Here is a 15,805-nt window from a genome sequence, read left to right on the forward strand (position 1 = left end):
AGGGAAGGGACTCAGCCATACATATACATGTATCCATTCTCCCCCAAACCCCCCTCCCATCCAGACTGCCACATAACATTGAGCAGAGTTTCCTGTGCTATACAGTAGGGCCTTGATGTTAACCACTTAATTTCTCTATTTTATGCATCATATAAAATATCCATCTTACCCACTTTGCAGACCATTCTGTAGTCTTCACAATTATAGTTATTGTGTAAATAGGTATTACCTTTGGTTTCAACTTAAGGGATTTCTATTTCCTGAACAAAATGTTGCTAGCCAAAAAGCAGGGACTTAGTAAAGAAATGAAATGTTAATACTTTTAGCAAATTATTTTAAAATATTGTCATGTTTACCTGTAAGTATTTGGAAAGGATTTTAACTGTGCATGTTTTTCAAGGCACAGTGTCTCAGAGACTTAGATTTTTACTGAAGAATGTTATCTAAGAAACCAGTTTCTTGTTTGCATCTGATTTGGGATGGATACATTTTGAAAATGGTTAATATGGTAGTTTACAAGTATATTCATGGTTTAAGCTATGCTGCCAAGACATATCAAAAGACTACTTAACTGTAAATTCCTGTCATTTGGTCAATCCGTGTTTGGCCCCAGCACAAGCCACTAATTCAAATCAGTTCCATCAGAACCCTACAATTATATGTCTAAAAGTAAAATAAAACTTGGATGCTATGATTGTAAGTTAAAAGATTGCTGAAGTAATACAAACATTTCATATAGCTGTTGGGCAGAACTACAGCATTTATCTAACATAATTCAGAATATATAGAACACAGTTGGTTAAGCTGCTTATTAGAAACTCTATAAAGTTGTGCGTTTCTATAGAAAATGTTGCTTTTCTGTTGAAAACACTGCCCTAACCTCCATGGTCTTTACTCACTTGATCCTTTTAGCCTCAACAGTAGACATGTCAAAATATGATCAGATAATTGTGTAATAGAGTGAACATCTGGTTCTCCTCTTCGCCTAGTAATTTTCTCAGATTCTAGAGATAAATGGTAATCAGTGCTGAGAAAAGTGAATTAGTGTTCATGTGAAGTCTGGGTGTGTGTTAATCATTCTAATCACTCATAGAATAATTTATCTAATGCAGTTTTCTTTTTATTGGAATGATAGAGAACTTTGAAATGTCACAGTTTGTGATTTTTCAAAAACCCACTCAGGAGTCTTGTTTCGTTTGTGGCGGTGTCCTCTCCCTTTCTGGGGATGCTCTCCCTTCTTCCCCTCCTCAGTGTTCGCTTCACTGTAGTCAGCGACCCTCCTGAGGATGAGCAGGACCTGGAGTGTGAGGACATTGGCATCGCTACCGTTGACCTCGCTGACGTGTTTCGGGAAGGAAGAGACATCATCGAGCAAAACATCGATGGTACGGGTGGGAGTGTTGCTCAGTCTGTACCACCAGCAATTGCTGAAATCCAGAGCCTTTATTAAAACCTTTTTGCTGGCTGCAAAGATGTTGAGTCACACACTAGCTGAACCCTTTGCCACTCAAGCTGACTTTCTGTTGAAGCTGGAATCTTTCCCTGCATCCCCCTCCTTCTCTGCCTTCCTTTGAGTCAACAGAAATTTTAAAATAATTAATTGCGTTTCACAAGGAATTACTCATTTTGTTAGTATGGGGGGTTCGGGGAGTGTGACAATAATTTGGCTATTGGATTGTTTTTAATGTTGTTTATAGAAGCCTCATGCCTTATTTCAGCTAAGGCATGCTATTCTGAGTGACCATTAGTGTCTTTTGCAAGGCTTCTCTTTAATTCAGTGTTATAATCCGGTGGTAGAGTCACAGCTAATAACTCTGAGTCATTCTGGTCACTTGCTTCTCATCAGGATTCAGGGAGGAGTTAGGGATTCTTTACAAAAAGTCCGCTCCTTGACTTTCACCTCACCAGGTATGAGTCCCACCAATGCCTAATTTCTACTCTATCCTTATATAACACATTTAGAATCTGCTGAAGGAATTGTACTTTATGAAATCAAGACTTTTAATGATAATAATCAGGGATGGCCTGAGCTATACAATAAATGGAGCAATGCAGCTGAGTCCTAGTCTCACTTCTTAAGTCCTCAGAGCCATCCACAGCTGGAAGAATGTAAATCAATGTTAGCTCATTGATTCATGCATTAACTGGACACTTAACTGAGCGCCTCTTAAGTGCCAGGCGCTCTGCTTATACCAGAATTCAGCTGTCAGGCTTGCCCCGGATACGTGTCAAGTGCGCCAAATTCAGGATCAGGTCAAATAATTAACCAAGTTAGACCAAGTAACCAAATTAGAAACCTGTTCTGGGAAATTTTATAAACTGTACACATCACATACATATCATATACATGTCACAACTTTGGCAGGCATAGAAGAAAGAGATGAGAGGATTAAATTAACCTAAATCCAATAAAGACAGCCAGAACCAAGAGACAAAAAGGATCAAAATTATCTCTGCTTTGTATTCTTAATCTCTTCTCCAGTCCTTCTGTTTCACACACCATCTTCTCATTCTGCAAGACCACACGTGACCATATTGACCTGATGTACACACCTATTGTGGCCTTGTTCTAGGAAAGATTCAGAAAATTAAAACACTAGTCAGGTCAGGTTGTTATTGCTTTGCCAGACATAGACATGAACCATCCCAAAGAAGAGGTGGACTCCTCTGTGCACTGGGAACCACCTGTGCCCCCGCAGTCTCCCTACCTGCTCATTTCTCTACCTAAGTCTTTGTATATTAAGTTCTATATGAAGGTTTTCTTACAAATTTTCTTGGAATTAGGCACACACATATTAGAAGTTCAAGAAAACCACACATACAAATACAAAAGAAACTATATAGACTCCTAAGTGCTCTCAGACTTACCAGGGCCAAAATGCTGGCCTTGAAATCACTAGTAGGTATCGCTGTTCACAGAGGGTGGAGTCTGAATCAGCAGCCCATTTCGCTGCCACCCCTGAACTCAGAAAATGATCAAACAATCCCCCTTTGGCACACCACTGAAAGCTGTGCCTCCTTCCCAGAGAAGCCCACTGACACTCAAAAATTTTACATCTTCTTTCCTGCAACATCTGTTCATAGATCCTCAAAACCAGTCCATAGACCTTAAGATTCTGGGTCTGCCATTTTAACTTTTTCTCATTTCACATATCATCTGTTTTTGAATATTTATTTGGCTGTGCTGGGTCTTAGTTGTAGCATATGGGATCTTTAGTTGCGGCATGCAAACTCTTAGTGGCATGTGGGATCTAGTTCCCCAGCCAGGGATCGAACATGGGCCCCCTGAATTGGGAACATGAAGTCTGGACCTTGCCTGGACCACCAGGCAAGTCCCACATATAATCTATTTTAAATGGAATGTTTTCCTTAGAAAGATAAATAAGCATTTCAAATTATGATCACATAATTTCTTTAGAGTGGGTTGCCATTCTGTTATTTGCTAACACTGTATGTTAGAACAAATTCTTCACTGTCATATATTGATCCCTTTTAGACTTTTTGTTTCTTTCTAAGAAATTCTGATTCTATGTGGGAATCATTATCCTATAGCCTTTCTACTAGGTAAAGGTCAGGATCAGATAATTAATTTTAACTCTAGAAGCAGTGTGTATTCATACATGCCTACATGCCATACCTCTGAAATGGGTATACACATTCATACACACATGACAAACTCTAATTCTTAGATTTCTGATACCAGTGAATTTTGGACTTTTATAGAGCTGTTTTCATCTTTTCAACTACTATTTCAGTTAGGCTTATCTCAAGAAAAATCTGTTGAATGATATTAACTCTTCTCTGCTATTCTCTCCCTAGTTTTGGATGCCAGAGCAGGTGGTGGAGGTATTGGCAAGCTCAGGGTAACAGTCGAAGCACTCCATGCCCTACGGTCTGTCTACGAGCAATTCAGAGATGACTTGGAGGCTTGAAAGAAACTGTTCCAGAGGCATCTCCTACTCCTGAGTAAATGCTCACATGAAAGCATTTAGATGAGGTTTCTGTAATTACTCTGCTGTATATAATCTATAATTCATGGGAAGCTAGGGCGGGGAGGACCGGGGTTTGAAGTGTTCAAGTTTTGTATACTTTTTCATTGGTTTATTTTTCTATTCCCTTCTTCCCATGACTGCCACCCCTTGAGAACTTAAGTTCTCCACAGTGGGCAACACCTTCTCAATAATTTATACCTACATGATAACATGAGAAAGTCTATTTGCATTTTCAACATTTCCTTATGAAGAACTGAAATGCAATTCCCATTTTTATTTTTAATAAGCAAAATAGCATAAATCTTAGAAAACCTCTGAAAAAGAAATACTTTTATGTTATCCCTAATTTTCCCACTAAATGGAATGCCTGTGATTAGCCTCATTAAGAGTTTTATACTGTGAAGATTTTATTAGAAGCAATATATGAAAATTACTTGGATTAATGTGTTAATCTTCCTCTTTAAAATGCTAATATCCATTTTATGCACATTAAAGCTCAGTATGCATTTTCTTTGATGCATGCCGTTTCTATCAATTAAATATAAAGAATGAGACTTGGCACCAACTTATTGAACAAGTTTTATTTTTCCTTCCTAAAAAGTATAACTTTTCTTATTAATATTTGTATCATTTTCAGATATTTGTAATGGTCATATGGATCCAGGGATGTGTGTATATGAAGAAATATTTATACATGAAATATACACTTTGAAAACTTAGCTTATGACAGAGAAAGAAAATACTAAAAATATGACTCAGATTCTGATATGCTTAGTTAGACGTGAAAGGAGTATCTTTTTATCATTTTTTAAAAATTTACATCAAGCTTGTACAATGCTCGGGTGTATCTGGATAACCAGATCCTTGAAAAGCAGCTCAGAAAGTTAATTTTCTAGCTTTTACTCAATCTCACTGAAGGATTTAATTGATATTTTTAATGGAGCTGTGAATCAATGCTGCAAAGGAATTGTCTCTAGAGGTCTAGGATATAATGCATTTCATTTTTTAATTTACTTTTTTATTTGTCATTTTCTTCAAAGGCTTTTTATAGGCTGTGGGTTTTCACTGTTTGCAAACAGGCTATGTTCCTTCTTAAGCATATGTAAAGTATTCAGAGAGATAAGTAATTTATTAAAATCTATCTAATTTGCCGTGATATATTAAATCTCTGCTTCAGTGATCACAGACCATTTCATTTAGAGAATTAGGCATTCCCTCTTTGTGTGATTAAAGCTCTGGAAAATGAGTTCTTTGCTCCTATTTGTGAACATTCAAAGCCTGCTAATGGCAAGAAGATGGAATAGATTATGAGACAATTCATTACAGTTCAACAGAAAAAAAAAAAAGCAGCTATAATGCAAAAATGCAAGTATGAATATCTGCATATAGTTTGAACCATCTGTGCTCTAATGGCTTCCATAATGACTCTCGTCTTTAAGAGGCTTTGAAATGACATCCGTACAATATTAATTTGTTGATGTACATTGTGGAACCAGTAGAGTATGACCTGACCACAGAAGTCTATAAATTCTGTTTCTACCATTGGGCCTCCCTGTCTGGGGCCTGCCATCTCCACGAAGAATCTTGCTCTCATCAAACTCGGCAAATCTTCATAACAACTCATTCCTCTGAAGCCTTCCAGAGACCACAAACATCTGCAGACTAAACCTTTCCAACCCTAGTAAACAGCCACATGTTTGTTGTCACTTCAGCTGGCTCTGAGCTCATCTTTTTGGCCTCCCTCTCTAGCTTTCTTTGGCTTTAAGCAGTTACAGTGTCATTAAGGCCCGTAATATTCCCTGCAGTAATTTAAAACAGCCGGATTATACCCTGGGATTAACTGAGTGGTTTCTGAGACATTTATTGTGGTATTCTCCCAGGAGGTTTGTGTTATTGTTTTAAAACGTTACATCCCAAACTAAATGCCCTTTCTGTAGGGAGAAGACCAGATTGTGCTGACTTCTTATGATCTCGAAGTGGAAAGGGGAAGTTTTTATTAGAAATCTGCTGAGATCTAGTCAACTGTATAGAAGATATATCTCAGCTGACATCAGAGCACTAGCCACATTTCTGTCACTTTCGTGTGTACCATAACAGATAACTTAAGATTCCTTTTCTAGTTTTAAAATACTCAGCCTCAAACTACATGAATTTTCACAGAACTCATTTTCCTATGGAGCTGAATAACTGCTGGCACATCCTGAAGTGGATAAGTGATCCTGGATGCTTCAGACAGGTTTCTAGGATAGCTTTTTGTTTTGTCTTGGGTTGACCAGAGTTCATTGAAAAGTTCCCCACCTTTTAGGATCAAGAGCAATGTTTTTCTCTTGGTGAGCCAAGCCTGATCCATTAAGTATGGCTTGAGGGTAGCGGGGCCTGGCCACACAAATGCACCCGTTTAAGGTAAGGCCTGTGTGAACTTACAGCTCTTGGTGTAAACGGACATAGTACACTCAGCACTTTTGGGGGCTGAAATGCTTTTAGTTTGGAAATATAAATAGAGATGTGATGTGGTATGTGGGAGAGTGTATTTTACATGTTTTTTTGCCTACTGTAGTAGAAATGTCAAATTCCTAGCCACTGTCATGAGAAGCAGTTGACAAAAATAAGTTTTATGGTTTACAGTGTGGTTTACGTAGAGAACATTTCTCTTCACTCTCAGTTTCAACATGTTTTCTAAATTATCATGGTTTATTGCCGTTTAACTTAAATTAGTTTTTTTAAGAATAAATAGAGAATATATTTAATCAAATAAAGAACAGCCACGTTGAAATTCTACTGTTGCTGCCATTCACTCGTTACCACAAAATGCAAATAATTTCTGTGTATTATGAAGAAGTGTGGGCCGAGAGCGGTCGTGTGATTGGGAAGGCTCTGCATGCACCCATGTTCCTACAACAAAACATAAATTATTTTAGTAATCTGACATCAAGAGCTGTGACAATGAAAACCACTTCTTACACATGTTCTAACAAGAATCTGATTAACATTTCTGTGGATATGGAAAATACGTTTTTTTAGTCAACCTGGCATGATTGCTGAATTTAGAATGATTTCCTTATGCTCTAGATATAGCAAAATGTGAATCATGTCTAAGAACAAATACGAGAATAAAATGTTCATCTTTGGGTAGTACAAAACAACCAAGAGAGAGCTTTGGGGATATAAAATTATTGAGTGATTGACAATACCAGGATGATCATTCATCCCCAACTATGAGAGTACATTTTAATAAGTCACTCATGCCTGAAGGCCTCTGACCACCTTAGCAAAGAAAAACTAAACCCATGATTTATTACAGATTGGGCAACATGCCTAATTAGATCCATGAATGGGAGCAAACGCAGCTTTCCATCCTCTTTGTTCAGCACAAAAACAACCTGCAGGTCAACCAGAAAAGCTAAAAAATATCAAAGCTACAGAAACAAGTGTTTCAAAATCTGAAAATACAGAATGAGAAAACATCTCATCCCAATCTCTTTTATCTTACAAGATAGACTCTTCACTTCCATTTCAAAGTACCACCAGTGGACTGCCCCTGACAGTCTGACCTCCTGGGAAACGGGGCCCGTGTTCCTGCTACCGACACACCTTTTGTTCTTGCCCTTTGCGTTTTCCATGTAACATCGACTCATATATTTAAACGGTGTTTCTCCTTCAGTTTTTCTGAAGTAAAACCTGGTTCCCTCAGACTCAGAAATGAGCTCTTTTCTGTGGTAGATGCCTTTGGGCTTCTCCTTGCTTTCTGTCCTTTCTCACTCTTTATTGAGATGCGCCTTTCTCATCACCGTAACAGAATCAGCTCTCTCGCCACTGAATGTCATCAGTTTTCTTTTTAAATCAGATGTATGTGTTGATCTTTATATTTCTGTCCTCTGTTCTCTTCACACCTATATTCCACTGTGACATTTCTTCCCACCTGTCTATCCCCCCTGCTCATTTTTAGTTATTAGTCAAAGCACATGTGTTTCCTTCCTCTCTTCTTATGCTCTAACCACATCTTTTTTAAAATTAATTTTTATCGTAGTACAGTTGCTTTACAGTGTTGTGTGGTTTCTACTATACGGCAAGGTGAGTCAGCTATACGTGTCCATGTATCCCCCCTTTTAGATTTCCTTCCCATTTAGGTCACCCCAGTACTATGTATCAATAGTGTATATGCAACAATCCCAATCTCCCAGTTAATCCTACTTCCCCTTTCCCCCCTTGGTGTCCGTGTGTTTGCTCTTCTCTACATCTGTTTCTCTATTTCTGTCTTGCAAATGAGATTGTCTATACCATTTTTCTAGATTCCACATATATGTGATAATATACAATGTTTTTCACTGACTGACTTCACTGTGTGTGACAGTCTCTAATTCCATCCACATCCCTACAAGTGACCCAATTTCATGCCTTTTTATGGCCGAGTAATATTCCACTGTATATATGTACCACATCTTTATCCATTCCTCTGCTGATGAACATTTAGGCTGCTTCCATGTCCTAGCTGTTCCAAATAGTGCTGCAGTGAACATCGGGGCACATGTGTCTTTGTGAATTATGGTTTTTCTCTGCGTATATGCCCAGGAGTGAGATTGCTGGGTCATATGGTAGTTTTATTTTTAGTTTTTAAGGAACCTCCCAGTGCTATACCAATTTACATTCCTATTCTAAGGACGTCTTTAGATACCAGCATCTATGACAGTTACAACAGCCTTCCCAAAATGTCTCATTGTGTTGTCTTCACTTAATTTAACATAACAGAGACACTCTTAGTCAGCCATTATGAAACTAAGGAAACAGCAAGCTAATTTTTGTGTCTTTGCTTCTTGTACCTTTTTACAGTGAAGTAACAGAGACTGAAACTCAGAAAGCTCTTAGGAATCAACTGATAAGAAGCTGAAGCATAAGGTGTTTTTAAGAAATTTTAAGGAAATGTGTCATTAAAAATCAAGCTGTATATTCTAGACATGTGTTTTGTCATAGTTTACTCATCATTAACAACAGAAAAAGTAAGAGGAATTTTGGAAGAAAACTTAAGAGACTACAATACAGTCTAAAGACTGGGGAGACTTTTCTAACCAAGAAAGGAAAGAAAAGCTATAAAACAAGAGAGAGAAGTATTAAATATATGAAACATTAAAGTGGGGTGACAGTTTTAATATCAGACCAAATCTAATCCAGTGTGGAAAACAAGAGACAAAGGTTTTATACTATTAAAGGGAACAACAGGTTATAGATGTAGCCAACTTGAATACACACACAAGCACACGCATACGTGTGTACACACACACACACACACACACACACACGCTTCCCAGATGGAGCAATGGTAAAGGGACCATCTGCCAGTGCAGGAGTTGCAGGTTTGATCCCTGGATAGGGAATATCCCCATATATATTATATGTGTGTGTGTGTATATACACATGTATATATATTAAATATTTCACAATATAGCCTCAAAATTCATGAAGCAATGATTGACAGGACTATAATAACTACATGGGTCTTAATAGAATTTAATTCTCAAGAAAGTGATAGGTCAAAAATAAAAAGTCTAGATTTATTCAGTATGATTACTAAACTCAAATGGATATAGAATGCATGTAGAACATTCAAAGAAAAATTAACCATGTACTCAACCACAGAAGTCTCTTTTTCCAAAGAATCAAAATCTTAACAATTTGTTTCTGAACAAAATACAGTGAACTTAGAACTGAGTAGTAAAAGGCTAGCTAGAAAATAATTTCATCTAAAAGTTCAAAATAAGTGTTTTTACGGTTCAGGGTTCTAATAGGACAGGAAATAACCCAGTCCTACAACATAACTAGAAGAAAATTCTACAAACTTCACTTTATGTGTAAGTGAGGGAAATAAACGTCAGCTCAGAAGCCCGCACCAGAGGGTAAGCAGGGCAAAGGGTTAAGTGTAAGAGGCGCCCGTGACCAGATTCCAATGGTGGCAGAACACAGATGGTGTCAGCTAAGGTTCTCCCAGGAGATAGCCCACCCTGAGAGAGGAAATACTGAGAACAGGTCTGAGGCCTGGTGAATCAGAGCATTGGTCACTGGGGAAGTGAATGCAAGGGGCTGGAAATGCAGAGGACCAGAGGCAGCAGTCTTGGAAAGACACCTCTTCTGGAAGAGAACGGGGCATTTTGGAAAGGGGCGGTCTCCCTTGGAGGCATAATAGTGAAATAAAGAAGGAACCAGCTGCCACTGTGGGCCCAAGAGAAAGAAGATGGTGTCATTATCTGTGTGCCTGTGTGCTAAGTCACTCCGATTATGTTCAACTCTCGGCGACTGTATGAACTATGGCCTATCTGAGGCTAGCCCCTCTGTTCGTGGGACTCTCCAGGCAAGAGTACTGAAGTGGATTGGCATGCCTTCCTCCAGAGAATCTTCCCTACCCAGGGATCAAACCTGTGTCTCTTATGTCTCCTGCACTGGCAGGCAGATTCTTTACCACTAGCGCCACCTGGGAAGCCCCATAGAAGGTCATTTATTTTTAAAAACTGCACTTCACTATAACAACAAAAGAGGACACTCGTAACCTAAGAAGTTTTTGAAAACCACCCAAATTCCTCCCCACCCATATGATTATCTGCCTTGGCTAGTCCAGGGAAATCCAAATCAACTTTTAATTAAAAATAGAGTCCTGCATCCATTTTCCATAAGGAAACAATGAGAAAACATTTTTCATCAGGATGGAGTTCTACCCCAGGAATGGTAAATTTGATAGTTTGGATCACCCTTCCTGTTAAGAGCAACTTGGAAAGCTCATTTTACATAAGCTGTAAGAAATTATAGGAACAAGATCTGGAAACAGAGGAAAGCCCAGAAAGTGAGCTGACCCCAAAGGCTGCTTTTCTCCTACATGCAGCTGCCAATCTGAAAGCATGGGTAACAGGTTCAGAAGCTGAATAGAGCTTCCAGCAGACTCACAGGGCTCTGAAGGATAAAAATTGTAATTCAGGGTCCACCGAAGACTAAGAGCCCCAGACTCAAATTATTTCTACTTTTTTTTTTTACATACAGTGCTTGGTACACATGTAAGATTAACTAGGCACATAAGGAGAGAAGACCACATGGCTGAAGACTAAGACAACAGACTTGAAACACAGACAAGTAATTCAGATAATGGGATCATTGTCTATGAAATTCATCATGAACTTAGAATTCATTGGGTGGATATTCAACAGCAAATCAGACACAATTGAAGAGAGACTTAGGAAACTTAAAAAAAAAATCTATTTGGATGCATGGAAAGAAAAATGGAAAATACTGAAGAAGAAAAGAGGAAGCAGTTAATAAACCTGAGATTGTATGGAAAGTTATACAGGCACTCCTTGGAGATATTGCAAGTTTGATTCCAGACCATTGCAATAAGATGAATATCACAATAAAGCAAGTCACACAAAGTTTTTTATTTCCCAGTGCATATAAAAGTTATGTTTGTAGTACACTGCAGCCTATTTAGTGTACAATAGCATTATGTCTAAAAAAATGTACATACCTTAATTTAAAAATACTTTAAAAAATAATAAGACTTCATTACTAAAAAATGCTAACTATCATTTGCACTTTCAGTGAGCCATAATCTTTTTGCATAGTACCACCAAAGATCACTGATTAGAGGTCACTATCACAAGTAAAATAATAGTGAAAAAGCTGGAAATATGAGAATTATCAAAATGTGACACAGACACAAAATGAGAAAATCTTGTTGGGAAAATGGCACCTTGGGAAAATGATCAAATCAAAATATTTAATCAATATAGGGTTACCACATACCCTCAATTTGTTTTTAACAAAAGGCCACATATACACAATATCTGCAAAGCACAGTAAAATAAAACTAAGTAGGCCTGTACACATAACTGAAGTCCCAAAAAGGAAAAAAAAAAAAAATCAGACTCACTATTCCAAGAGATAATGGCTAAGAATTTCCCAGACTATGCATAAGACACAATTAGAAGAATGAATTAATCCTATATGCTCAAGTTTGATAAACAAAGCTATTTGAGGCACATGGTAGAGAAACTGTTGAAAACCCAGGACAGAGAAAATCTTCAAAGTCAGAGACCACAGTAAGACTGAGAGCTGACTTCTTTACTGAAACATTGGAAGTCATTAGAAAAAGCATGAAATACTTCTTAGGCCCTACCTCACATTCTCCTTCCCATCTTTTATTCCCATCTTCTCCTCGCCATCTTTTATTCACAGCCAAGGAAGTTAACTCCCCAGGGAAGCTCTTGAGCAATAGGAGTCAGCAGCCAGTGGATGGTTACTCCCTCTTTTCATCTCTCAGAGGGAAAACCCTGAAGTGCATTCTATAGGATCCCAGCAAGAATAAGTCCCACCACTTGCAGAGGTGAGCAACTTGGAAATACAACTTTGCACTGGCGTTTTCCTTCTACTTTACTCCTCCCAGGCCCTCCCTCCTCTTCCTGGGACCATCTCCCAAATAAAGTTGTATGCTAGTCACTAAGTCGTACCTTTGTGAGCCCATGAATTCTTGGGACCCTGTCAGCCTCCTCTGTCCATGGGATTTCCCAGGCAAGAATACTGGGAGTGGGCTGCCATTTCCTCCAAGGGGATATTTCCGACCCAGGGATAGAACTCACATCTCCTGAACTGGCAGCTGATTCTTTACCACTGAGCCACCTGGAACCCAAATAAAGTACCTGCCTGCAAGTCCTTGCTTCCGACCCTGCTTTGGAGGAACCCAGGCTAAGGGTAGCTCCCAGGAATGGCCCTAGAAAGCAGAACATCGGATGGGACTCAAGTTGGGCTGCTCACTCATCAAATGGCAAAAAAGGTGACATGATTTATGATAAGTGGTGTGATAAACCCTACCATGTGATAGATTCTTAATGATGGTGGATTAAGACTGTGGGGGGAAAAAATGAAGCATGGTTATCAGCTATTCACTTTCTGAATTTATATTTCAACTTTGTAAGTTTAAGAAAAACTTCTCAGTAGATGCAAAACTCCAGAAGAAATAAAACCAGCCCTGATGCCAAAAGAAAATTAATTAATTCAGTATTAATTAGTTTATTCAGTATTTCAACATGAATTAAATATAATTTAGAAAGGTACTGCAGATAGGAAAAAAACAGATTGGGAGTTTAAAAACTCAAACTATACAAACTGGAACTTATAAAATGGGAACTGATGTTAGGAAAGAAATTGAAGGGAAAGCAAAATGAATCTTGAAATGACTAAATTATAATGTATCTAAGAGAAAATAAATATGACTGAGAAATAGACTAGAGATGACGGTGGATAGAAGTAAAAGGAGCCAAGAAAATAAAGAAATAGGTAGAACCAGTGAGAAAATGATAGTTTCAATATAGACAGGCAAATTTAAATAAGTTTTCCTGAAATTAAAGAATACCTGGATCTACATATTGAAAGGGTCCACCATGTATGAAAAGGTTCACCAAGTATGAAAACTACTTTAAAGCAGTCAACTCTGAAATATACCCTAATAAAACAAGGAAACATTAAGGTTAAAGAAAAAATATCCTTTGGTGCTCAGGCCAAAAAAAAAAAAAAATGTAAAAATAAAAAAATAATAAAAAATTTAAAAAAAATAAAGAAAATAAACTCTGGTTGGCATTAGATTTTGCAAGAGCAACTCTCAAGACAGTAGTAAAATACTGATCAAAAAACTCAGATGAGGTGAAAACCAAGGATTTTTTTTTTTATCCAACTCTGCTAAGAAAACCGATTTTTATTATGGTAAAATTCACATAAAATTAACTATTTTAAATGAACAATTCAGTGGCGTTTAGTACATTGTTGTGTAACCCCTACCTCTAGTTTCAAAACACCTTCATCACTATAAAATCCTGCATAGAGTAAGAATTTATACCCTATCACCCTCTCCGCAGCCCGTGGCAACCCCTAATCTGCTTTCTGTTTCTATGAATTTCCCTATTCTGGGGCTTCCCAGGCGGTGCGGTGGTAAAGAATCCTCCTGCAATGCAGGAGATGCAGGAGATGCAGGTCTATCCCTGGGTCAGGAAGACCCCTGGAGGAGGATCTTCAACCCACTCCAGTATTCTTGCCTAGACAATCCCACGGACGGGCTACAGTCCATGGGGTCACAAAGAGTCAGACATGATTCAGCATGCACACACCTATTCTGGATAGTTCATATAAATGGAGTCATATCATATGTGACCTTTTGTGTCTGGTTTCTTCCATGTAGCATAATATTTTTGAGATTCATCTACATTGTAACATTATCAGTACTTCATTCCTTTCTGTGGCTGAATAATATTCCATTGTATTAATAACCACAATTTGTCTATTTATCCATTGATGGACATTGGGATTGTTGCTACCTTTTGGCTAATGTGAACATTGCTGCTATGAACATCTTGGTACAAACATTTGTTTGAGTACCTGTTATCAACTCTTTGGGGTGTAAATCTAGATGAGCAATTGCTGGGTCATGTGACAATTCTATCTTACTTCTTCAGGAGCTGACAAACTGCTTTCCGCAACGGAGCCGTCTTACATCCTCACTAGCAGTGGTGTGCGTGTGTGCGTGCTAAGTCACTTTAGCTGTGTCCGACTCTGCAACCCTATGGACTATAGCCTGCCAGGCTCCTTTGTCCATGGGATTCTACAGGCAAGAATACTGGAATGGGTTGCCATGCCCTCCTGCAGGGGATCTTCCCAACTGAGGGATCGAACCTGCATCTCTTAAGTCTCCTGTGATGTCAGACAGATTCTTTACCACTAGCACCACCTGGGAAGCCCTCTAGCAATAGTCAAGGGTTCCAGTTTCTCCACATCCTTGCAACACTTGCAAAGACTCAAAATATTAAATTTTTCATAGTCATTCTTATGAGTATGGGGTAGAATCTCATTATAGTTTTTATTTTTTTAGTTATTTTTTAATTGAAGGATAATTGCTTTACAGAATTCTGTTGGTTTCTGTCATATATCAACATGAATCAGACATTGGTATACATATGTCCCCTCCCTCTTGACCCTCCCTTCCACCTCCCTCCCCATCATTATGGTTTTGATTTGTATCTCCCTAATGACTAGTGATGTTGAACATCTTTTCATGTGCTTCTTTACAGAAAAAAAAATTTTTTTAGACAAGAATTCCGGGAGTATTATACTAATAGGTCCTTCCTGAGGAATCTACTGGAAGACCACTTTGGTCTAACTAAACGACGAATGATGAAACTGTTAAAAAGGCTGGTGGTAAGCACTGCCTGTATCTAGCTATAGGGGAATAAGATGGAAGAAGAGTATGCAGCAAAAATTATGTGCTCTGATAAAGTAGATTTAACACCATTTTATAAAGAAGGAAAGGGTAAAAGAAATGGGAAAGTAGAATAAATTCATTTTGGTTTCACAAAGATTAAAGGTGGGAGTCAAAGATATCATTTAAAACAGACAAATCAGATAGCAGAAGCCTAAATAGAGCAATCATGGGCATTATATAAAAATATTAGTGAAAAGATAATTACTAAAACAAAAACCACAAACCATTCTAATCACCAACATTTTTAAAAACTAAAAGGTGAAAGAAAACAGACCAGAGAATGAACAACACATAGTAAATACAGCACAAAACAGTGAGAGCTAAGATCAAGTATTTAAGTCATAATAATAAATGTAAATGATCTTAACTAACTTATGAGAAAAGATTTTCAGATCGTCCTTCAAGGAAAAATTCAGTTCTATACTGTAAGAGACACTCCTAAAACAAAGTGCAATTATTAAAATGGTAGTTAAAACTATAACCAGGCAAATGCACATAAAGAAATCAGAGACTGTGAACTTGATATTTGACAAGA

The 15,805-nt window shown here is 38.0% G+C and overlaps 1 protein-coding gene across 3 annotated transcripts in view; it reads left to right on the top strand.

Moving 5' to 3' along the window:
* RPGRIP1L (RPGRIP1 like) overlaps positions 1-6,765 on the top strand; it is a 96,331-nt gene extending 89,566 nt beyond the window's left edge. For all 3 annotated transcript variants that reach the window (XM_020873080.2, XM_020873082.2, XM_070451296.1), the window contains 2 exons: positions 1,252-1,385; positions 3,820-6,765. In XM_020873080.2, coding sequence (XP_020728739.2) covers positions 1,252-1,385; positions 3,820-3,932 — 247 coding nt within the window. In that variant the 3' untranslated portion in view covers positions 3,933-6,765. The remainder of the gene's footprint in view (positions 1-1,251; positions 1,386-3,819) is intronic.
* The last annotated feature ends 9,040 nt before the right edge of the window (positions 6,766-15,805 follow it).

This window comes from Odocoileus virginianus, chromosome 20 (assembly GCF_023699985.2).
Source record: "Odocoileus virginianus isolate 20LAN1187 ecotype Illinois chromosome 20, Ovbor_1.2, whole genome shotgun sequence".
In the NCBI taxonomy this organism is placed as follows: domain Eukaryota; kingdom Metazoa; phylum Chordata; class Mammalia; order Artiodactyla; family Cervidae; genus Odocoileus; species Odocoileus virginianus.